The sequence below is a fragment of the Schistocerca serialis genome, chromosome 5 (assembly GCF_023864345.2).
Source record: "Schistocerca serialis cubense isolate TAMUIC-IGC-003099 chromosome 5, iqSchSeri2.2, whole genome shotgun sequence".
NCBI classification, from domain to species: Eukaryota; Metazoa; Arthropoda; class Insecta; order Orthoptera; family Acrididae; genus Schistocerca; species Schistocerca serialis.
In genome coordinates this window covers 632,459,289-632,484,218 of record NC_064642.1, presented here as the reverse complement: position 1 = coordinate 632,484,218, position 24,930 = coordinate 632,459,289, and the positions used below count along the sequence as shown (strand labels likewise).

General features: G+C 46.8%; 1 protein-coding gene across 1 annotated transcript in view; it reads left to right on the top strand.

The window, feature by feature from the left end:
- The first annotated feature begins 982 nt into the window (after nt 1-982).
- The window catches only part of LOC126482278 (peptidoglycan recognition protein 1-like), a 113,986-nt gene continuing 90,038 nt past the window's right edge, over nt 983-24,930 (top strand). Inside the window, exon 1 of the mRNA XM_050106263.1 lies at nt 983-1,075. Within this exon, the coding sequence (XP_049962220.1) occupies nt 1,039-1,075 (37 nt within the window). The 5' untranslated portion in view covers nt 983-1,038. The remainder of the gene's footprint in view (nt 1,076-24,930) is intronic.

Genomic DNA, 24,930 nt, shown 5'->3' with positions numbered 1-24,930 from the left:
GTTGATAAATTGACTATACTCTGTATTCACCTTCGTGTACAAGCAAAGAAACTGAAGTAGGAGAGAATCGAAGAGTTTGAGATGTGGTGCCACAGAAGGATATTAAAAACATGGTCGGCTGATAAGGAATGAAGGTGTTCTCCACAAGATCGTCGCTGAAAGGCAGATACGGGAAACAGTGACAGGATGAAGGCACAGGATGATAGGAAGTGTGTAAGACATCATGTAATAACTTCCACTGTACTCGAGGGTTAAAACGATAGGGGAAGAGATTGAAATGTATCCAATAAATAATTCTGGACGTTGGATGCAAGTGATGGCAACGGCCTTGCCGCAGTGGATACACAGGTTCCCGTGAGATCACCGAAGTTAAGCGCTGTTGGGCGTGGCCGGCACTTCGATGGGTGGCCATCCAGCCGCCATGCGCTGTTGCCATTTTTCGGGGTGCACTCCGCCTCGTCATGCCAATTGAAGAGCTACTCGACAGAATAGTAGTGGCTTCGGTCAAGAATACCATCATAACGACCGGGACAGCGGTGTGCTGATCCCATGTCCCTCCTATCCATATCCTCCATGAGGATGACACGGCGGTCGGATGGTCCCAGTAAGCCACTCATGGCCTGAAGACGGAGTGGGTGCAAGTGATACTTTGAGATGAAGAGTTTGACACAGGAGAGGAATTCGTGGCGAACCGCATCAAACCAGTCAAAACACTGACTACCCCCAAAAAAGTGAACTTGCTTCTGGTTATTTGTGTGTGCCGGAGGGCTGATAGCTCCCGCCTGGCATCATGCGCAGACAGACGCAAAATTACTCCGCCAGAGTGACACGTTTCAGTTTTTTCCCACGAACGCACCATGTTGCAGGACATGAAAGAAATGTGCTTTGGCTCTAGTGCTCGCGTCATACGTGACCTCTGGCGAAATATGAGCAGTCAACACCACGGCCGCGGGGATGTACCGCAGTTTTCCTGCTACTCTCATCCAGCTACGACGCCGGCGACAGCTGCAGTCCGCCGGCAACTTCGTTGCTGCCAGCATGGAGGCTCCAGACGGCGCCAGGAGCATAGGAAAAGGTAAGCTACCGGGTGGTTTTAATTGAACTTTCCCCATTTGACACGTTATAACACGGAAACTAATTACCGTACGAGTACCAAACTTGGCAGCATTGATGTCCAGGATGTGGGGTGCACGATTTCCGTGCGTCACAGCGCCACCGTCCAGTTCCAACTGTGGTCACCACGTGCAGTGATCAGTCATCGTAATTCATAATCTCTCGCACCTAACCAGTCGCAGTGCACTTGTTGACGTGTCAACATGAGCTTGGACAAACGTGTGTGTGTGTGTGAAATCTTATGGGACTTAACTGCTAAGGTCATCAGTCCCTAAGCTTACACACTACATAACCTAAATTATTCTAAGGACAAACACACACACCCATGCCCGAGGGAGGACTCGAACCTCCGCCGGAACCAGCCGCACAGTCCATGACTGCAGCGTCTCAGACCGCTCGGCTAATCCCGCGCGGCGTTGGACAAGCGGAGCAGGGCATTATTGGCGAAGCTCTATTATCAAAACAACAGTAATGCTGCAGCTGCATTTGGAGAATATCGCTGGTTGAAAGGATTACGGGAGGGGTCGCTTTCTCCACCTGCTGTGCGGAGCATGATGAAGTTCGAATCAACTGGACAACTGGGCGTCGCTCCGGGAAGAGGTCGAACAACGGTTGCACCACAGAGGGTTGATGAAATCGCTGTTGCTATGCCAGATAACGCTGCGCGCAATTCCCGATTGCCAAGCAGTGCGCGTGCTGCGTCACAGTAGTGGAACATCCCGTGGTCCACTGTACGGAAGGTGCTACGAACCATTCTCAAACGGTATCTGTACAAGATCCATATTGTAGAGTAGCTTGCATCACAGGACGCACAACGAAGAGTTGACTTCGCTCTCTACTTTCTTGCAAGGATTGGAGATGACAAGGAGTGGTTCTGGACCATCCTACGGACAGACGAAATTCATTTTTCGCTGATGGTTGAGATGAACACAGAATTGTCGAGTGTGGGGAGAACTTGGCGTCGCTCCGGGAAGAGTGCAACCACAGGCGGTTGATGAAATCGCTGCTGCTGTGGTAGACAGCGCTTTACACATTTCGCAACCGTCAGGCAGTGCGCTTGCTGTGTCACGACAGTTGAACATCTCGTGGTCTACTGTACAGAAGGTGCTTCGAACTATTCTCAAATGGTATCCGTACAAGATCCATGTAGCTTGCACTACAGGACTCAGAACGATAGGTTGTCTGGCAGAAAATCCAAAGAGATTCTGGTCATACATAAAACACACCAGTGGCAAGACGCAATCAGTACCTACACTGTGCGATAACAACGGTGAAGTCACTGATGACAGTGCCACTAAAGCAGAGTTATTAAATACGGTTTTCCGAAACTCCTTCACTAAAGAAGACGAAGTAAATATTCCTGAATTCCAGTCAAGAACAACTGCCAAGATGAGAAACATAAATCACTTGATCCAGATTGTATTCCAGTCAGGTTCCTTTCAGAGTATGCTGATACAATAGCTCCATATTTAGCAATTATATACAACCGCTCTCTCGCAGAAAGTTCCGTACCTAAAGACTGAAAAATTGCTCAAGTCATACCAATACCTGTGGTGTGCGTACTGTAAGACCTTAGGTACACACGCACCATCAGATTATTTGACTTGTCGCTCTAACGAAGTAGGCGAGTGTCAGCAATATGTCTCGTGGTCTTATCGTGCCGTGTTTATCTTCTGCCGTTGGGTCAGACGATAGAAATGCCACTTGCACGCTTAGAGTAGCAGATTGACGGTGACCAACTCTAAACAGAACTTGATGAATTTTCACACGCATTTATTTAAATAATAACAAGCATAAAAATTACTTAACTTGGTTCTGTATGCTATTTACAATTGACAATCTGAAGTTCCTAGGGTCTTGGTACGTTAATCTTATTCTCACATATCTCTGATATTTGACAAAGTGTCTCTTCATTTATCTTCATGGCTATGTACAGGAATACGATAATCTTATTAGGCGCAGACTGAAACTTGACTACAGACAAATGCAGACATGCAGATTGACTAATCGGAGGTCTGTACACTCGTTATAATACCTCGAGCGTTCAGGTATCACCGCGCGAGTGTGATCCGCGAGGAGAAAAGGTTCTACGTTAGCATCAATTTCATTGGCTGCGTTGCATATTAATACGCTGATCGGCGGAAGCAGAATTTGGTCCGCCTCTATGGCAGCGCCATCTCGTAGTGCGGAGACAGACGAGCGCTGCGCCTGCGCTGTTGTGCTTAGCGGGGCGCGCTCTAGTGGGAAAGTTGTGTACGCGCTGACTACGCGGAGCTATGTACACAACAATACCCAAAAAGGGAAATAGGAGTAATTCGCTGAATTTAGGCCCATATTACTAACGTCGATTTGCAGCAGGGTTTCGGAAGGTAAGGTCTTATAGCTGAGGTCATCGGTCCCTAAGCCTACACGCTACTGAATCTGACTGAAACTAACCAACGCTACGGACAACACACACACACACACACCCATGCCCGAGGGAGGACTCGAACCTCCGACGTGGGGAGCCGCACGGACCGTCTTCTAACCAAACTGCGTGCCTATGGAATACCGCCTCAGTTGTGCGACTGGATTCGTGATTTCCTGTCAGAAAGGTCACAGTTCGTAGTAACAGACGGAAAGTCATCGAGTGAAACAGAAGTAATATCCGGCGTTCCCCAAGGAAGTGTTATAGGCCCTCTATTTTTCCTGATCTATATTAACGACAAACGAGACAATTTGAGTAGTCCTATTACATTGTTTGCACATGATGTTGTCATTTACAATCTTGTAAATTCATCAGATGGCCAAAACGAATTGCAAAATGATTCAGATAAGATACCTGTATGGTGTGAAAAGTGGCAATTGATCATGAATAAAGAAAAGCGTGAAGTTATTCACATGGGTACTAAAAGAAAATCGCTAAATTTCGATTGCGCGATAAGTCACACAAATCTTAAGGCTGTAAATTCAACTAAACACTTAGAGATTACAATTACAAATAACTTAAATTGGAACGATCACATAGATGATGTTGTGGGTAGAGCAAAACAAAGACTGCGATTCATTGGCAGAAAGAACGTGTAACAGGTCTACTAAAGAGACTGCTTACACCACGCTTGTCCGCCCTATTCTGGAGTATTGCCGCGCGGTGTGGGACCCGCATCAGGTGGGACTGACGGATGACATTGAAAAAGTTCAAAGAAGGGCGGCTCGTTTCGTACTATCGCGAAATAGGGAAGATAGTGCCACAGACATTATACGTGAATTGGAGTGTCAATCATTAAAACAAAGACGGTGTTCTTTGCGACGGGATCTTCTCGTGAAATTTCAATCACCAGTTTTCTTCTCTGATTGCGAAAACATTCTGTTGGCACCCACGTACATAGGGAGAAATGATCATCACGATAAAATAAGAGAAATCAGGGCTCGCACAGAAAAATTTAAGTTCTCATTTTTCCCGCGCGCAGTTCGAGAGTGGAACGGTAGAGAGACAGCTTGAAGGTGGTTCATTGAACCGTCTGCCAGGCACTTTATTGTGAATAGCAGAGTAATCTCGTGGACGTAGACGTAGAAGTTGACTTCACTCTCCACTTTCTCGCGAGGACTGAAGTTCAGGAGGGCTGGCCCTGGACCATCCTATCGACAGACGAAGTTTATTTTTCTCTGGCAGATGAGGTGAACACACAGAACTGCCGAGTGTGGGTGTCTTCACCTCCAGTCACTGTGCGTGAAGTTCCTCTTTATGGTGAACATGTCAGAGTACGGTGTGACTTCACGGCTACTTTCATCATTGCCCCCATTCTTTTTGGCGCTCCTCCTACCTGAAGGACAGTGTTTACCACGGGAACATTCAAACATGTGCTGAACTGAAGCGCAGCATGTCAAGAGAGGTAGCCAGCACACACACGGACATGCTTCGTTCTGCTGTGCAGAATGCATTCCTGCGCTTTCAGACTCTTCTGATCACTGATGGACGCTATACTGAGCCCCTTTTACAGCAGTAATGGTACCGGTATGTAATGGTGCGATGTACCGTAGCAGCACATTAAAAGTGTTTCAGTTGAATTAGTCTGCGTTATTTCTCTTCCCCGTGTCCTTATTATTAATGCTGCCAAGTCTGGTACTCGTACGATAATTAGCGTTCGTGTTATAATGTGTTAAGTAGGGAAAGTTTATTTATAACCATCCGGTATATGCATACCGGTGCAGTGACTCTGCTTCTTTCCATATTCTCCCAATGCTCATTCAGCTCATATAAAATGGTCCATTCTCAGCAGTAGCGCCGGCCGAAGTGGCCGCGCGGTTCTGGCGCTGCAGTCTGGAACCGCGAGACCGCTACGGTCGCAGGTTCGAATCCTGCCTCGGGCATGGATGTGGGTGATGTCCTTAGGTTAGTTAGGTTTAACTAGTTCTAAGTTCTATGGGACTAATGACCTCAGCAGTTGAGTCCCATAGTGCTCAGAGCCATTTGAACCATTTTTTTCAGCAGTAGTGCTTCAGCTCTCCTGCCATCAATACTAGGTATACGCTGAGTCGGCAAAGATCGTGTGATACCTCCTAATATCGCGTCGGATCTCATTATGCCCGGCGTAGCACAACATCACGACGTGGCATGGACTCAACAAGTCGTTGGAAGTCCCCTGCAGAAATATAGACGTCCATAATTGCGAAAGTGTTGCCGGTGCGTCATTTTCTGCACGAAAATTATGTCCATTAAATGTTCGATGGGATACATGTCGGGTGAGCTGGATGGTCAGATCATTCTCTCGAAATGTCTAGAATGATCTTCAAAAGCAATCGCGACCAATTGTGGCCCGGAGGCGTGGCACATTGTCATCCATAAAAATTCTATTCTTGTTTGGGAACAAGTAGCCGAACATAACTATTCCCTGTCAATGATCGGTTCAGTTGGACCAGAGAACGCAATACATTCTATGTAAACACAGCCCATACCGTCATCAGCTTGCAAGCTTGTTGACACCTTGCGACCATGGCTTCGTGGGGTCTGTGCAACTTTCGAACCCTACCATCAGCTCTTACCAGCTGAAATCGGGACTCATCTAAGTAGGCCACTGAAGTGGACTGACAAGGCAGCCAGTCCACAGTGACGGGTAGCCGAAAGAAAGGCACGCGTACACACACACGCCGACGGGCGTCAAGTACTGGAACAGGCTAAGTAATTAATGCTATGAAGAAAAGTACGTAGCTGGATTAATACTTATCTTTAATCAATCATTGTGGTACATCGCTCTTGACTATACACAGGAGACTTTAATTACAATCACTGTAAGGCTAATGGCGCCTTGCTAGTTCGTAGCCATTAACTTAGCTGAAGGCTATTCTGTCTCTCGGCTAATGAGAGAGAAAGGCTTCGTACATCTAGTCGCTAGCTAGGTCTTCGTACAACTGGGACGAGTGCTTGTTCGTATCACGAGACCTGCCTTGTGGTGGCGCTAGGTCTGCGATCACACAGTGGCGACACGCGGGTCCGACATGTACTAAATGGACCGCGGCCGATTTAATCTACCACCTAGCAAGTGTGGTGTCTGGCGGTGACACCACATTCCTCCCCCACAAATCGGCGAACGGTCGTGAGATAAGGCTTCCGCCCGCCGTGGGGAGGACCCCATGTTGACGTATGCGATGAGGTGGGGAGCCTAACAACAGGCGAGGCTGTGCCACCCGCACCCGGCCATTCGGTCCGAGGGGATCTAGGAAACGCCTGAAAACCTACTCCAGGGTGCACGTCAACATGCGGTGTATGCGCCCGTAAAGAGACAGGAGGGGCCGAAGGGTCGACCTCCATTGCGTCGGGGGACCCGACGCGCGATGACGTCATGTGGTCCGGAGCGGGCGGGAGTTCCATGGCGGAGGACAGCTGGTCACGGGAAGCGATCGGCGGCGCGTGACCCTGGGAGGCGCTTGGCGGCTGCAGCGAAGCGTCGAATGCGGGCGGCGCCGGCGGGAGAACAGGCGGCGGCGGCGGCTGCTGCGGCGGCGCGTCGCCATGGGGCAAAATGGAAGGCATCGTCGGTAACACCTGGGGATGAGGCGAGCCAGTAGATGGGTCCCCAGGGCGCTGACCGGACGGCACCGTCGCTGAAAGCAGACGGGGAGCGGCAGAACCCGTGCGACGACAGAGGCGCAGCTGATTGAGATGCCGACGCACCTCACCAGAGGCCCCCAAAACCAAATACATCGCGCGGCCGAGGCAGCGAAGACTGCGCCCTGCGAGCCAACGCCGTGAACCTTGATAGTTGCGATAAAATACAACGTCGCCTGGAGCAAAAGCAGGAGTCTGCCGCTGCACAGGAACCTGATGCGGCGGATGCAGCAAAGACATCAAGGTGCGATGAGGACGACCGTGGAGCAACTCAGCCGGCGAGCGACCATCTCGGGGCTGAGAGCGATAGGAAGACAAAAAGAGCAACAATGCGTCCTCCCGAGAATGCGACTCTTTCAATTTCAACATCTGTGACTTGAAAGTCCGGACCAATCGTTCAGCGGCACCGTTTGACTGAGGCGAAAACGGCGCGGATGTCAGATGTTGAATACCATTGGCCTGGCAGAATGACTGAAATTCTGCGGATATGAATTGTGGGCCATTGTCGGAAACAATAGTCTGCGGAAGACCTTCAACGCAAAAGATAGCAGACAACGCTTGGATGGTGGCGGAGGATGTCGTGGAAGACATCCGGACAACAAAAGGAAAATTACTGAAGGCATCGACCAGAACCAACCATCGAGCATTCCAGAATGAACCAGCAAAATCTATGTGCAAGCGTTGCCAAGGGGAAGTGGCTTTTGGCCATGCAAAGACTTTCCGCGGCGGTGCGGATTGTTGTTCGGCACACGCCATGCAAGAAGAACACATATTCGTAATCGCAGCATCGATTCCGAACCAAGTACAGTGCTGACGAGCAAGTTGTTTCGTTCGCACTATACCCCAATGTCCTTGGTGAAGAAGCCGTAAGACAGAGGACTGTAATGAACGTGGGACCACGACTCTTGCCATGTCTCCTGGGTTTGGTCAAACTGGCGAAACTGCGGTGCAACTGCATGTTGTAGCTGCGGTAGCGGTGAAGCGGCGGCGGCCGCATCGGTTTGAATGGCACGTTGACCCTGGACGAGCTGTCCAAGGGCATCCAATAACGCCTGCGTCTGCTGATTCTGCAAGCGATAAAATTCGGACAGTACATCTGGCGAAGCCATGACACAAGTAAATGTAAGCAATCAGAAAGAATACTTTAACTCGTCGCCAATGAAGTGGACTGACAAGGCAGCCAGTCCACAGTGACGGGTAGCCGAAAGAAAGGCACGCGTACACACACACGCCGACGGGCGTCTAGTACTGGAACAGGCTAAGTAATTAATGCTATGAAGAAAAGTACGTAGCTGGATTAATACTTACCTTTAATCAATCATTGTGGTACATCGCTCTTGACTATACACAGGAGACTTTAATTACAATCACTGTAAGGCTAATGGCGCCTTGCTAGTTCGTAGCCATTAACTTAGCTGAAGGCTATTCTGTCTCTCGGCTAATGAGAGAGAAAGGCTTCGTACATCTAGTCGCTAGCTAGGTCTTCGTACAACTGGGACGAGTGCTTGTTCGTATCACGAGACCTGCCTTGTGGTGGCGCTAGGTCTGCGATCACACAGTGGCGACACGCGGGTCCGACATGTACTAAATGGACCGCGGCCGATTTAATCTACCACCTAGCAAGTGTGGTGTCTGGCGGTGACACCACAGCCACGGTTTCCCAGTCGTCTAGGGTCCAATCGAGATGTTCGCGAGCCGAAGAGAAGCGCTGAGAGCTATATGTTGTGCTGTTAGCAAAGGCACTTGTGTCGATGGTCTGCTGCCATAGCCCATTAACGCCAAATTTCGCCTCACTGTCCTAAGGGGTACGTTTGTAGTACATCCGACATTGATTACTGTCACGTACAACTCAGCCCCTCCCGCCGGAGGTTAGAGTCCTTCCTCGGGCATGGGTGCGTGTGTTGTTCTTAGCATGAGTTTGTTTAAGTAGTGTGTAAGTCTAGGGACCGATGACCTAAACAGTTTGGTCCTTTAGGAATTCACACACATTTGAACATTTTTTATTTCTGCGGTTCTTTTACACAGTGTTGCTTGTCTGTTAGCACTGAGAACTCAACACAAACAGCGCTGCTCTCGGTCGTTAACTGAAGGCAAAACTATAATTCTATATTGATACCTTCAGCTGCTGATGGACGTTGATGTATATCAACGGAGACAGGCGAAAATGTGTGCTCCAACCGGGACTCGAACCCGGGATCTCCTGCTCACATGGCAGACGCTCTATCCATCTTTCTTTTTTGAATCTCATTTTATTCGCTTGTGTTCGTTGCATCTGCTCGGTGCGGACGTCGTAAGACATCCATTTATGTTCGTTGTTGATCGATTGTCTCAGTTTTTTTATTACAGAGGGCACGTAACCCTCTGACCGAACACGCTGAGTTACCGTGCCGGCTACACCCACTACATTCGTAGTGTCCCTACCCAACACACTCATAACTCGTGGAAGACATTCTTACCAAGTCTCGTAAGAGTTTGGGTAATACGCGTGCATCCGCACAGAAGAGGAAGGTCATGGCCGGTATTACCAGAACTTGTAATATTTTTGGGATTTCCGTAGTATGAAAGCTGTGAGTACCCTTGGAAAGGCATTCACCTATCTGTATATTAAATGATCAACTTATGAGATGAGACCTATTCTTTGAAAGATATTTGTTTTATATAATTTACGTAACTGTAAAGATGCGCATCTAGCGCGGACGCTAATACATCGATTGCGCAGTCAAAGAAACATTTTAACAGAAGCTGAACTGACGTTCCGCTTCTATCTAAATAAAAGATGACAGTAAAAAACTTTTGTAGATCTTCAGATTTTAATGTACTTCTGCTTGTAATGTGAAAGCGTAAAGAAGGTGGACTTTAAGCTATAAAGGTGAGCGGCCTTGCCAGCGTGCAGACAACATTATTAATTAATAAAATTCAAGTAATTTATGTTCGAAACGGTAAATCGACAAGTTATTGTTATGAAGGTGTTGAACAGTCCAAGAATTGTCCTTAACGAAGGAGAAAAGTAATGACTGTAATTTGTGACAAAAACGTGAACCAAGGAGACAGCACAGGGCAGGCTGAAATCTGATCGCACCATACAGTTAGAAAAGTACTTACGTATGTAAGTTATACTGTTTATAAATAAGCCGTAATTTGCTAGTGAGAATTGTTTGAATATATTTAGTGTTTACCAGATTTCTTATTCTATTCTTTTCCTTTATTTTTTTTACCTCCATGTCATATTATTTTTGTAAATATCAAACTGCCTTTACAACAGCAGAGAATACTGCGGCATCTTGGTCGTAGACAGAAGGCCGCTCCTTGTCTTCTATACAACTCATAGCTGCCCCATTTATTAATGATTTCATTTACAAATGCAATTTTTTTTATTGTTCATTGTTAAAGGCCCCTTAGGTGATTATAAAATTCATACTGATTACGTAAAGAAATCCGGGTTATTCTTTTCCAAATAATAGAAGCCTTTGCGTAATCAAAAACTAGCCTCCTCCTGACAACGATCAGGAGCCGACCAGAAGACGGACGTCTTCGACCGCTTTCGTGTTTCCTGTGGCAAAGCTGTGCCAAACTGGGAACACGACATTCTAGTATGAAATACAATATATATATATATATATATATATATATATATATATATATATATATATATATATGTATAAGATTTAAATTGAAAGAATTGAAATATATTTAACTCATTTAGTTTTTTCTTTTATCATACTAGAAACTATATACTTATGTGGATATGGTGTCTGTTCTTTAGGACATGTCCGACACTACGATTGTAGTATGTGGACATATAAGGTGAGAATGTGGGTCTCGCGGGAGGCGTGCGCGAGATAGTCCCTGCAGTCGCACTGTCCTCTGAGCCTTCGGTGGCTCAGAGGGATAGAACTTGTGCCATGTGAGTAGGAGATCCCGGGTTCGAGTCCCGGTTGGGGAAAACGTTTTCCCCTGTCCCCGTTGATATATATAAACGCCCGCCAGCAGCTGAAGGTATTGATATATAATTCTAATTTCGTTCTAGACGGCTGCACGTCATCAATGGTGTCTGTTCTTTCAGACATGGTGATGGAAAACAGACGAAGAACATTAGATGAAATCAGCAAAACTTTATATATCAGTCATGATTCAGCGTATTCTGTCTTACAAAAAAGTTGAATTTTCGGATAGTGTGTGCAAGATGGATACCGAAAGAACTGTCAGCTCAGCGTAAGGCGCAAAGGATGGACATCTCTCATAAACATTTGCCCCATTATCATAGCGAGGGAGATGGATTTTTACAGGAAATCGTTACTATAGACGAAACGCGGGTGCATAGTCACGAACCGAAAAGTAAGGCTGCGAACATGATGTGGAAACACCCATCATCACCAGACGTTAAGAAATTTAAATTTCAACCAACAGCTGGTAAGATTATCTAACACTATTCTGGTGCATGGAAGGTGTGGTAGCCGTTCATTTCACCCCTAGACCTCAAACTATGTACAGTGAGAATTATTGTGATGTGTTGTGAACTAAACTGAATCCAGCAATTAGATCCAAACGTCACGGAAAACTGCGAAAAGGCGTCATCCTGCAGCATGATAACGCTCGGCCACATTCTGCAAACGGACGGCTGAAACAGCAAAGGAGTTGGGATTCAAACTGCTGGAACACCCGTCCGTCCAGACAAGGCTCCAAGCGATTTCCGTATTTTTGGACCATTGATGGAAGAGCCCAGAGGAAGAAGATTTGCAACCGATGCAGAAGTCATTTACGCGGGTTACAGATGCAACCAGAGAACTTTTTCCGACGGAATCGAAAAATTTACGAAACGCCGGATAAATGGCAGATATTCTTCCGACCAGTAGACGTGAACGTTTAATTTGATGACAGTATAGTTAAAACGTGTTGTCTACTTCATAACTATGTGACGATTGTTGACGATTGCAACTTTGAGGACACTCGACGGACAAGTATTCCTGCATACGGAACTAGAGGAGACACAAGCGGAAAATTGGTCAGAGACCCCTTTGCAGACTAGTTCTGTTCTAGGAACAGCTGCACAGAGTAAATCTTAAGAGGTTGTCCTAAATGAAATTTTAACAGCAACTTTGCTCTAAATACATGTGAAGTAATAAATAAAACATTTTATATATAATTTTAAACGTGAGTGACCGCAGCAACAGCTAACAAGCTATACCTGTGTAACAGTTTTTACTGTTTCTGTTGAGCCAAAAAAAAAAAAAAAAATATATATATATATATATATTGCTCTGAGCACTATGGGACTTAACATCTGAGGTCATCAGTCCCCTAGAACTTAGAACTATTAAACCTAACTAACCTAAGGACATCACACACATCCATGCCCGAGGCGGGATTCAAACCTGCGACCGTAACGGTCGTGCGGTTCCGGACTGTAGCGCCTAGAACCGCTCGGCCACCCCGGCACTTTATTCCATATTTTCTACTCTCTGACTTGAGCTCCTTAGCTCATGATGAATATTTATCATTTTAACGTCATGTAATTTATGTGACTTCATTCTGAAAAAGATACCCTTTGTGGTATTGAAACCTGCTCAACGTTTTACGTTAAACTTATGCAACTAGTCGGCTGTATACTTTGTATATTGAACATTTTATGTAGTGTTCGTGTTTACAAAATGAATTTCTTTCTTCCAGTTCCATTTTTACCCACTACTCCCCAATGCGTGCCATGGTAATTGTTTGCCACGACTCCAAACTTCTGTATTTATAATATGGACACTATATACGATTTCGCAATTCCACAAGGAAGAGCTGTGTCGGCGTAACTCCATGCTGCACGTCATAACAGCGTTGTGGCCGGGAGTGGGCGATAGATTAAACGGTGCATGAAAAACTGCTTGTGTGGGCACTCAGGCAGTTGGAATTCCAACGGAGAAATGGGCCGCGGTGCAGTCTGCTGTCTGCTGCGTGCGACCTTGGAAGCGGGCCGAGCCCGTGCAGCAGCCGTGGGGATCCCACTTACAGATGGCCGTGATCGGTGAAACAACCGGTTTTCGGTTATATCGGTCTATTTCAACGTCACTTTAACTTGAGTGTTAAAACCGCTCAAAACAATCGGTTTCTGAAACAACCAATTTTCGGTTTTTTATTGCTGTTATTTCATGTAGTATACGAAGAAATCGAAAAAAGATTGAAAAATTTTGACTCCCTCACTTTCAAGATACATAAAACTAAAAAACTACATTAAATCGGCAAATAAATGAAAACTTAGTCTGCCCACCGTTCGCTGCTTTGCACGAAAAGCGATAAGTGGTTGATTACTACATTTAAAAAATGCCATTATTCTCCTATTGATTCTACTGTTTTCAAACTCTGCTCAAAAATCAGCTTGTATTCGAGAATCATACCACCATTTGGGCATTAGGAATAGTGAATGCTAAAGGGTGAAAACTTAGGTCGAATAACACTGTTTTTCTTGTTAATTTGTCCGTTTTCAAGGGCTACAAGCAGATAAAGGCATATTAGGTAGACACAGAGAACAGATCAGCTACGCTCACTTGAATGAATTATTGAGTTATAAGTTTTCGCCTTATACGATGTCGCAAGATTGTTGTGACTCTTCTCATTCCTAATATTTTAAGGGAAATGGAGCATTTTACTTGATTGGCACCGAACTTCATAAAATACTTCCAGACTAGCGATGGTGCCATTCTTTAATAGGTCACAACTAGTGTCCAAAGACGACGGCATGAAACTACCATGCCGGCCGAAGTGACCGTGCGGTTAAAGGCGCTGCAGTCTGGAACCGCAAGACCGCTACGGTCGCAGGTTCGAATCCTGCCTCGGGCATGGATGTTTGTGATGTCCTTAGGTTAGTTAGGTTTAACTAGTTCTAAGTTCTAGGGGACTAATGACCTCAGCAGTTGAGTCCCATAGCGCTCAGAGCCATTTGAACCATTTGAAACTACCATATAGATCAAATGGGGCAAGTCTCACACACTGCGTGCACACTCATACCATCCAATTGGCCATACTAAATGGTAACAGGTTCAGTATTGTCTTACAATCCTGTACCACTTCTTATGCTACGCGTTTGTTCCTCGTTTCTATCGGCATTCTTTTTAAAATAGCACTGATCGCTTTTCCCATTTTCTATAATAACGCAATATTTCAAAGCAATGGTAATTTTACGAATAAAAATTACTGTTTTTTTTAAAAAAGGTTCATTTAAAAACCAAAAAATGCTCGCGCTGCTGCTACGGCTAATCGATATTTCGCTTTTTACCCGGTTATTAGTAAAAAACGGAAACCGTATGTGGTAACCGAGATCAAACAAAATTGGAATTATATATTAATACATTCAGCTGCTGACGGGCATTGATATATATCAGCGGGGACAGATGAAAATGTGTGCCCCAACCGGCACTCGAACCTGGGATCTCCTGCTTACATGGCAGACTCTCTAACCATCTTTTTTTTTGCATTTTATTCGTTGTTGATCGTTGTGTTTGATCGTTACGGACGTCACATGACAGCCTTGAGTTCGTTTGTTGATCTTTCCACTCAGTTTTTTTATTACAGAGGCCAACCAGCTCTCATCCATCTGAGCCACCGAGGGCACAGAGGATAGCGCGACTGCAGGGACTATCTCGTACACGCCTCCCGCGAGACCACATTCTCGCCGCATATGCCCACACACTTCATTCGTAGTGTCCCTGCCCCACACACTCATTACGCGTGGAAGACATTCTTACCAAGTCTCGTAAGAGTTCGGGTAGTATGTGTGGATCTGCACAGAAGAAGAAGGTCATGGCCGGTATTGCCAGAACTATATACTTATGTGGATATGGTGTCAGTTCTTTCGGACTGTCCGAAAGAACAGACACCATATCCATATAAGTAAATAGAGATCAAACAAATAACGAAAAACACCGATTATTCAGAACTCAATACCAGTATCGATTTTAATCAGTCGGGTATTCCTATCCCTAATTCCAATTTTGTGTGACCACTTCAAATGTGGTGAATCTGTAAAGGAAACTGCTTACAAGACGCTAGTGCTACCGATTCTAGAATATTGTTCCAGTGTTTGAACTACGCACGACAACAGACACTGAACGAATATAGAGACGCGTTGCAAGGATCGCAACGGGTCGGTATCGTCTACATGAAAGTTTGACGGAAATGCCAAGGGAACTTTCAGACGCCGTCGGAAAAAATTGCAACACAGTCAAGGACTGTGTTCGGTGGCACCAAGGTATAATATGTGCATGTTGAGAGGGTGTAGTGTTGGCGCTTCATTTGTCACCTTCATCTGTGAGACAAAGCAGCTCAAGAGACCGTCTGTGGACGCACTGGTTTGGCTCTGCAGGCAGTAACTGTGCTGAGCTTGCAGGCGAACAATGTTTACAGCTTTCACTCTAGGCTACAACTGCGCCCCATCGACGTGTACGTACTACTGTTGAACAGTTTCAACCATCTGAATGGGTCCGCATTGTAGGTCTGCGAGAAGCTGGATGTACAGTCGTGGACAAAACGAGCGAGACCTCTCCCCTTTCCGTTATGCTGATCCGCACAGCTCTAAAGTCTGCTACACATTATAACAGGCAAGGCGACGAAGTACTACCAACATACTATGCACAGGCGTGAAAATGACGAACTATCCAAACTTTGTCAGACTGTTTTCAATCATATGTAAGACTATACGAGGGTTTGGAACTTAAATAGTGGCAACTATTTATTCACAACCGATACAAAAGAGTTACATGTTTGCACCTGTTACTGTCCTTCAAAGTAGTTACCAGCGTTGTGTAGAACCCGTTGCGTTACTCGCTAGTAACAGTATTTTGTTATTTCGATAAACATCCCGCATGATTGATAGTCACATAAGCGGTGACATAAAGGTAGAAAATTCATGTTTTAGAGTCCAGGAAGCTCTATGCAACAGAACTGCAGATCATTTTGCCATTTTCATTGCGAAATTGCCGGCTTATTCACGTCTGGGGTAATAATAGAGGGCTGTTTGCCTGGGTTGTTCAAACGGTTGAAATGGCTCTGAGCACTATGGGACTTAACATCTATGGTCATCAGCCCCATAGAACTTAGAACTACTTAAACCTAACTAACCTAAGGACAACACACAACACCCAGTCATCACGAGGCAGAGAAAATCCCTGACCTGGCCGGGAATCGAACCCGGGAACCCGGGCGTGGGAAGCGAGAACGCTACCGCACGACCACGAGCCTGGGTTGTCTTCTAGCGTAGTGAAAAAATGGTTCAAATGGCTCTGAGCACTATGGGACTCAACTGCTGAGGTCATTAGTCCCCTAGAACTTAGAACTAGTTAAACCTAACTAACCTAAGGACATCACAAACATCCATGCCCGAGGCAGGATTCGAACCTGCGACCGTAGCGCTCTTGCGGTTCCAGACTGCAGCGCCTTTAACCGCACGGCCACTTCGGCCGGCTAGCGTAGTGAAAGGTGTTTGCTACTGCAAGGGATGTCTGGTTTGTTTTCGGTTCTAATCTCGATGGAGGCAGATAGACTATCAGTAAAGCAATTTTAAAAAATCCTCGCACCCCCAATACTTTTTATTGCTACTTTTATTCTGTTCTGGCGCCCTGTGGATGTCGATATGAAACTCTTGTAGAATTTTATACTTGTTACTGCCTTCCTTTTACCGCTTCTGTCAATAATTGAATTGACTTACGTGTGGCACTGAATGATTTTAAACTGAATTTCGTTATGAATCTTCACGCATTGCTAAATCTGCACACTTTCATGGTAGGTAAGCAACGGTAATCCAGTATGACTGGTCTAAAAGTTGACACAAACCGTTTCGCTGCCGAATGCGCGAAATATTTAGCTAATTCGTAATGATCTGGGCCACTTTGTCTTACTAGAACAGTTGTGTTATCTCGATAAGCTGAAATTCATTTTTATTAGTACAGTTCATACTAATTAGCGTTTGTTCTTTCATTTACATCTTATATTTACGTGTTGTGTTTAAGACACTAATCAGCATTAATATAGCCTTACACATGATTGAAAGCAGTCTGACAAAGTTCGGATAGTTTGTCAATTTCACGCCTGTGCATAGTATGTTGGTAGCACTTCGTCGCCTTGCCTGTTATGCTGTGTAGCAGACTTTAAAGCTGTGCGGATCAGCTTAACGAAAAGGCGAGGGGTCTCGCTCGTTCTGTCCACGACTGTTCGTATCGACGGATTGCTGCACATGATAGACACAACGTATCGATGGTGTGTCGTTACTTTCACCAGTGGTCTTGGGAACTTAATGATCCCTGTAGACCAAGTTCTGGACGTCCACGTAGTACAGATGTACATCAAAATCGACTCATTGGGCGAGCAGCAATGGTCGACCAAACATCATCCAGTGCACATGCTGCCCCTGTGTGTCATCAGGGACAACTGGGACCTTTCTGTTTGCAGCAGGATTAAGGTCACGTGTGCCTCTGGCTGGCCACCACTGACAACACCGCCAAGCATTGCTGCTCTGCTGTCCTGAAAGAGTTGACTGTGGAGAGGAATACCGATCTGTAGTCTTCACTGATGAGGTTCTGTCTGTATGCCACGGATGAGCTGCTGGTTCCAGAGTGCACTCGCCCACGGCTCACAGGTCCCATCCCAGGCTCCGTGGTGTGGGAGGCCACTCAGTTACAATCTGCATTCATACCTGGTGTTTCTACAGGGTTAAGTAACCAGTATCCGCTACAGTGCACCGGATGTTATCCTCGTGCGACTGTCGTTTTGACGACAGAAAATTGATGTCCTTTTCAGGAGGACAATGCACGTCCACATGCGGCTGTTACCACGCGTCGTGCTCTTTCTGGTGTTCAACAACTGCCGTGGCCAACTGAACATATAATGGACACCCTGAAGCGGGAATTTACTCGTTCTCCAAGGCCTACAAGAACCATTGTCGAATTGCAACAAAAAGGAGCAAGATGTTTGGGACGATCTATTGTATCACGCCTTTCGGATTCTTTATCATCGTTTGCATGTGAGAATACGCGCCTGCGCTACCGGCAGAGGAGGGTGATGTGTTTTTCTATTTTTCTTTATGCAACTGTACGGGCACTGTTTACTGTAAAATGGAAATGAGTGTTTGGCGTCATTGGCCGGGAGGCCCCCTGCGGGGCAGGTTCGGCTGCCGTGGTGCAGGTCTTATTACATTCGACGTCACATTGGGCGGGCGACCTACGCGCCGGATGGGGATGAAATGATGATGAAGACAGCACAATATCCAGTCCTTGAGCGGAGAAAATCCCTGACCGAGCCGGGAATCGAACCCGGGCCCAAAGGACGGCAATCCGTCACTGCGCGTTGGACTCGAAAAAGAGTGTCCACTACCTTGCCTCAACGTGATAGTTAAGAAAAAAATGGAAGCAATCTCGGGTCACAGCCGGCCGATGTGGCCGAGCGGTTCTAGGCGCTTTAGTCTGGAACCGCGCGAACGCTACGGCCGCAGGTTCGAATCCTGCCTCGGGCATGGATGTGTGTGATGCCCTTAGGTTAGTTAGGTTTAAGTAGTTCTCAGTTCTAGGGGACTGATGACCTCAGATGTTAAGTCCCGTAGTCCTCAGAGCCACTTGAACCATTTGAACCCGGATCACACTGTAGATAGAAAACTTATGGACACTGACATATATCTCCATGCCTCGAGCCATGACCATCCGTCACAAGGAAATTTGGTACTAAGACGCTGATCCATATAGCTCGAACACTTGCAGACAACCATAGCCTTGCCGAATAAATGCAACACTGACGAACAGTGTTCCGAATGAATGGGTACTCAGGCCGTCAAAATGAACGAGTGATGCAATCAAAATTAAGAACGCCTGAGAAAGAGGTTGAGACTGAGACCGTGGAACAGCAACAAAAAATGGCTTATCTTCCTTATGCTGGCCACAGGTCTAGAAAAATCGATAGACTCCCAGGGAAATATGGCATCCAGTGTATTTCGCTCCCTTCAGATAAGGTAAAAAGTATTCTTTGTAATAAAAGCCGGCCGAAGTGGCCGAGCAGCTCTAGGCGCTTCAGTCCGGAAGCGTGCTGCTGCTACGGTCGCAGGTTGAGACTGAGACCGTGGGACAGAAACAGAAAAATGGCTTATCTTCCTTATGCTGGCCACAGGTCCAGAAAAATCGATAGACTCCCAGGGAAATATGGCATCCAGTGTATTTCGCTCCCTTCAGATAAGGTAAAAAGTATTCTTTGTAATAAAAGCCGGCCGAAGTGGTCGAGCAGCTCTAGGCGCTTCAGTCCGGAAGCGTGCTGCTGCTACGGTCGCAGGTTGAGAATGAGACCGTGGGACAGAAACAGAAAAATGGCTTATCTTCCTTATGCTGGCCACAGGTCTAGAAAAATCGATAGACTCCCAGGGAAATATGGCATCCAGTGTATTTCGCTCCCTTCAGATAAGGTAAAAAGTATTCTTTGTAATAAAAGCCGGCCGAAGTGGCCGAGCAGCTCTAGGCGCTTCAGTCCGGAAGCGTGCTGCTGCTACGGTCGCAGGTTGAGACTGAGACCGTGGGACAGAAACAGAAAAATGGCTTATCTTCCTTATGCTGGCCACAGGTCCAGAAAAATCGATAGACTCCCAGGGAAATATGGCATCCAGTGTATTTCGCTCCCTTCAGAAAAAGGTAAAAAGTATTCTTTGTAATAAAAGCCGGCCGAAGTGGTCGAGCAGCTCTAGGCGCTTCAGTCCGGAAGCGTGCTGCTGCTACGGTCGCAGGTTGAGAATGAGACCGTGGGACAGAAACAGAAAAATGGCTTATCTTCCTTATGCTGGCCACAGGTCTAGAAAAATCGATAGACTCCCAGGGAAATATGGCATCCAGTGTATTTCGCTCCCTTCAGATAAGGTAAAAAGTATTCTTTGTAATAAAAGCCGGCCGAAGTGGCCGAGCGGCTCTAGGCGTTTCAGTCCGGACGCGTGTTGCTGCTACGGTCGCAGGTTGAGACTGAGACCGTGGGACAGAAACAGAAAAATGGCTTATCTTCCTTATGCTGGCCACAGGTCTAGAAAAATCGATAGACTCCCAGGGAAATATGGCATCCAGTGTATTTCGCTCCCTTCAGATAAGGTAAAAAGTATTCTTTGTAATAAAAGCCGGCCGAAGTGGCCGAGCGGCTCTAGGCTTTTCAGTCCGGAAGCGTGCTGCTGCTACGGTAGCAGGTTGAGACTGAGACCGTGGGACAGAAACAGAAAAATGGCTTATCTTCCTTATGCTGGCCACAGGTCTAGAAAAATCGATAGACTCCCAGGGAAATATGGCATCCAGTGTATTTCGCTCCCTTCAGATAAGGTAAAAAGTATTCTTTGTAATAAAAGCCGGCCGAAGTGGCCGAGCGGCTGTAGGCGCTTCAGTCCGGAAGCGTGCTCCTACTACGGTCGCAGGTTGAGACTGAGACCGTGGGACAGAAACAGAAAAATGGCTTATCTTCCTTATGCTGGCCACAGGTCTAGAAAAATCGATAGACTCCCAGGGAAATATGGCATCCAGTGTATTTCGCTCCCTTCAGATAAGGTAAAAAGTATTCTTTGTAATAAAAGCCGGCCGAAGTGGCCGAGCGGCTCTAGGCGCTTCAGTCCGGAAGCGTGCTGCTGCTACGGTCGCAGGTTGAGACTGAGACCGTGGGACAGAAACAGAAAAATGGCTTATCTTCCTTATGCTGGCCACAGGTCTAGAAAAATCGATAGACTCCCAGGGAAATATGGCATCCAGTGTATTTCGCTCCCTTCAGATAAGGTAAAAAGTATTCTTTGTAATAAAAGCAGGCCGAAGTGGCCGAGCGGCTCTAGGCGCTTCAGTCCGGAAGCGTGCTGCTGCTACGGTCGCAGGTTGAGACTGAGACCGTGGGACAGAAACAGAAAAATGGCTTATCTTCCTTATGCTGGCCACAGGTCTAGAAAAATCGATAGACTCCCAGGGAAATATGGCATCCAGTGTATTTCACTTCCTTCAGATAAGGTAAAAAGTATTCTTTGTAATAAAAGCCGGCCGAAGTGGCCGAGCGGCTCTAGGCTTTTCAGTCCGGAAGCGTGCTGCTGCTACGGTAGCAGGTTGAGACTGAGACCGTGGGACAGAAACAGAAAAATGGCTTATCTTCCTTATGCTGGCCACAGGTCTAGAAAAATCGATAGACTCCCAGGGAAATATGGCATCCAGTGTATTTCGCTCCCTTCAGATAAGGTAAAAAGTATTCTTTGTAATAAAAGCCGGCCGAAGTGGCCGAGCGGCTGTAGGCGCTTCAGTCCGGAAGCGTGCTCCTACTACGGTCGCAGGTTGAGACTGAGACCGTGGGACAGAAACAGAAAAATGGCTTATCTTCCTTATGCTGGCCACAGGTCTAGAAAAATCGATAGACTCCCAGGGAAATATGGCACCCAGTGTATTTCGCTCCCTTCAGATAAGGTAAAAAGTATTCTTTGTAATATAAGCCGGCCGAAGTGGTCGAGCGGCTCTAGGCGCTTCAGTCCGGAAGCGTGCTCCTACTACGGTCGCAGGTTCAGACTGAGACCGTGGGACAGAAACAGAAAAATGGCTTATCTTCCTTATGCTGGCCACAGGTCTAGAAAAATCGATAGACTCCCAGGGAAATATGGCATCCAGTGTATTTCGCTCCCTTCAGATAAGGTAAAAAGTATTCTTTGTAATAAAAGCCGGCCGAAGTGGCCGAGCGGCTCTAGGCGCTTCAGTCCGGAAGCGTGCTGCTGCTACGGTCGCAGGTTGAGACTGAGACCGTGGGACAGAAACAGAAAAATGGCTTATCTTCCTTATGCTGGCCAAAGGTCTAGAAAAATCGATAGACTCCCAGGGAAATATGGCATCCAGTGTATTTCGCTCCCTTCAGATAAGGTAAAAAGTATTCTTTGTAATAAAAGCCGGCCGAAGTGGCCGAGCGGCTCTAGGCGCTTCAGTCCGGAAGCGTGCTGCTGCCACGGTCGCAGGTTGAGACTGAGACCGTGGGACAGAAACAGAAAAATGGCTTATCTTCCTTATGCTGGCCACAGGTCTAGAAAAATCGATAGACTCCCAGGGAAATATGGCATCCAGTGTATAATCCGCTCCCTTCAGATAAGGTAAAAAGTATTCTTTGTAATAAAAGCCGGCCGAAGTGGCCGAGCGGCTCTAGGCGTTTCAGTCCGGACGCGTGTTGCTGCTACGGTCGCAGGTTGAGACTGAGACCGTGGGACAGAAACAGAAAAATGGCTTATCTTCCTTATGCTGGCCACAGGTCTAGAAAAATCGATAGACTCCCAGGGAAATATGGCATCCAGTGTATTTCGCTCCCTTCAGATAAGGTAAAAAGTATTCTTTGTAATAAAAGCCGGCCGAAGTGGCCGAGCGGCTCTAGGCGCTTCAGTCCGGAAGCGTGCTGCTGCTACGGTCGCAGGTTGAGACTGAGACCGTGGGACAGAAACAGAAAAATGGCTTATCTTCCTTATGCTGGCCACAGGTCTAGAAAAATCGATAGACTTCCAGGGAAATATGGCATCCAGTGTATTTCGCTCCCTTCAGATAAGGTAAAAAGTATTCTTTGTAATAAAAGCCGGCCGAAGTGGCCGAGCGGCTCTAGGCGCTTCAGTCCGGAAGCGTGCTGCTGCTACGGTCGCAGGTTGAGACTGAGACCGTGGGACAGAAACAGAAAAATGGCTTATCTTCCTTATGCTGGCCACAGGTCTAGAAAAATCGATAGACTCCCATGGAAATATGGCATCCAGTGTATTTCGCTCCCTTCAGATAAGGTAAAACGTATTCTTTGTAATAAAAGCCGGCCGAAGTGGCCGAGCGGCTCTAGGCGCTTCAGTCCGGAAGCCTGCTGCTGCTACGGTCGCAGGTTGAGACTGAGACCGTGGGACAGAAACAGAAAAATGGCTTATCTTCCTTATGCTGGCCACAGGTCTAGAAAAATCGATAGACTCCCAGGGAAATATGGCATCCAGTGTATTTCGCTCCCTTCAGATAAGGTAAAAAGTATTCTTTGTAATAAAAGCCGGCCGAAGTGGCCGAGCGGCTCTAGGCGCTTCAGTCCGGAAGCGTGCTGCTGCTACGGTCGCAGGTTGAGACTGAGACCGTGGGACAGAAACAGAAAAATGGCTTATCTTCCTTATGCTGGCCACAGGTCTAGAAAAATCGATAGACTCCCAGGGAAATATGGCATCCAGTGTATTTCGCTCCCTTCAGATAAGGTAAAAAGTATTCTTTGTAATAAAAGCCGGCTGAAGTGGCCGAGCGGCTCTAGGCGCTTCAGTCCGGAAGCGTGCTGCTGCTACGGTCGCAGGTTGAGACTGAGACCGTGGGACAGAAACAGAAAAATGGCTTATCTTCCTTATGCTGGCCACAGGTCTAGAAAAATCGATAGACTTCCAGGGAAATATGGCATCCAGTGTATTTCGCTCCCTTCAGATAAGGTAAAAAGTATTCTTTGTAATAAAAGCCGGCCGAAGTGGCCGAGCGGCTCTAGGCGCTTCAGTCCGGAAGCGTGCTGCTGCTACGGTCGCAGGTTGAGACTGAGACCGTGGGACAGAAACAGAAAAATGGCTTATCTTCCTTATGCTGGCCACAGGTCTAGAAAAATCGATAGACTCCCAGGGAAATATGGCATCCAGTGTATTTCGCTCCCTTCAGATAAGGTAAAAAGTATTCTTTGTAATAAAAGCCGGCCGAAGTGGCCGAGCGGCTCTAGGCGCTTCAGTCCGGAAGTGTGCTGCTGCTACGGTCGCAGGTTGAGACTGAGACCGTGGGACAGAAACAGAAAAATGGCTTATCTTCCTTATGCTGGCCACAGGTCTAGAAAAATCGATAGACTCCCAGGGAAATATGGCATCCAGTGTATTTCGCTCCCTTCAGATAAGGTAAAAAGTATTCTTTGTAATAAAAGCCGGCCGAAGTGGCCGAGCGGCTCTAGGCGCTTCAGTCCGGAAGCGTGCTGCTGCTACGGTCGCAGGTTGAGACTGAGACCGTGGGACAGAAACAGAAAAATGGCTTATCTTCCTTATGCTGGCCACAGGTCTAGAAAAATCGATAGACTCCCAGGGAAATATGGCATCCAGTGTATTTCGCTCCCTTCAGATAAGGTAAAAAGTATTCTTTGTAATAAAAGCCGGCCGAAGTGGCCGAGCGGCTCTAGGCGCTTCAGTCCGGAAGCGTGCTGCTGCTACGGTCGCAGGTTGAGACTGAGACCGTGGGACAGAAACAGAAAAATGGCTTATCTTCCTTATGCTGGCCACAGGTCTAGAAAAATCGATAGACTCCCAGGGAAATATGGCATCCAGTGTATTTCACTTCCTTCAGATAAGGTAAAAAGTATTCTTTGTAATAAAAGCCGGCCGAAGTGGCCGAGCGGCTCTAGGCTTTTCAGTCCGGAAGCGTGCTGCTGCTACGGTAGCAGGTTGAGACTGAGACCGTGGGACAGAAACAGAAAAATGGCTTATCTTCCTTATGCTGGCCACAGGTCTAGAAAAATCGATAGACTCCCAGGGAAATATGGCATCCAGTGTATTTCGCTCCCTTCAGATAAGGTAAAAAGTATTCTTTGTAATAAAAGCCGGCCGAAGTGGCCGAGCGGCTGTAGGCGCTTCAGTCCGGAAGCGTGCTCCTACTACGGTCGCAGGTTGAGACTGAGACCGTGGGACAGAAACAGAAAAATGGCTTATCTTCCTTATGCTGGCCACAGGTCTAGAAAAATCGATAGACTCCCAGGGAAATATGGCATCCAGTGTATTT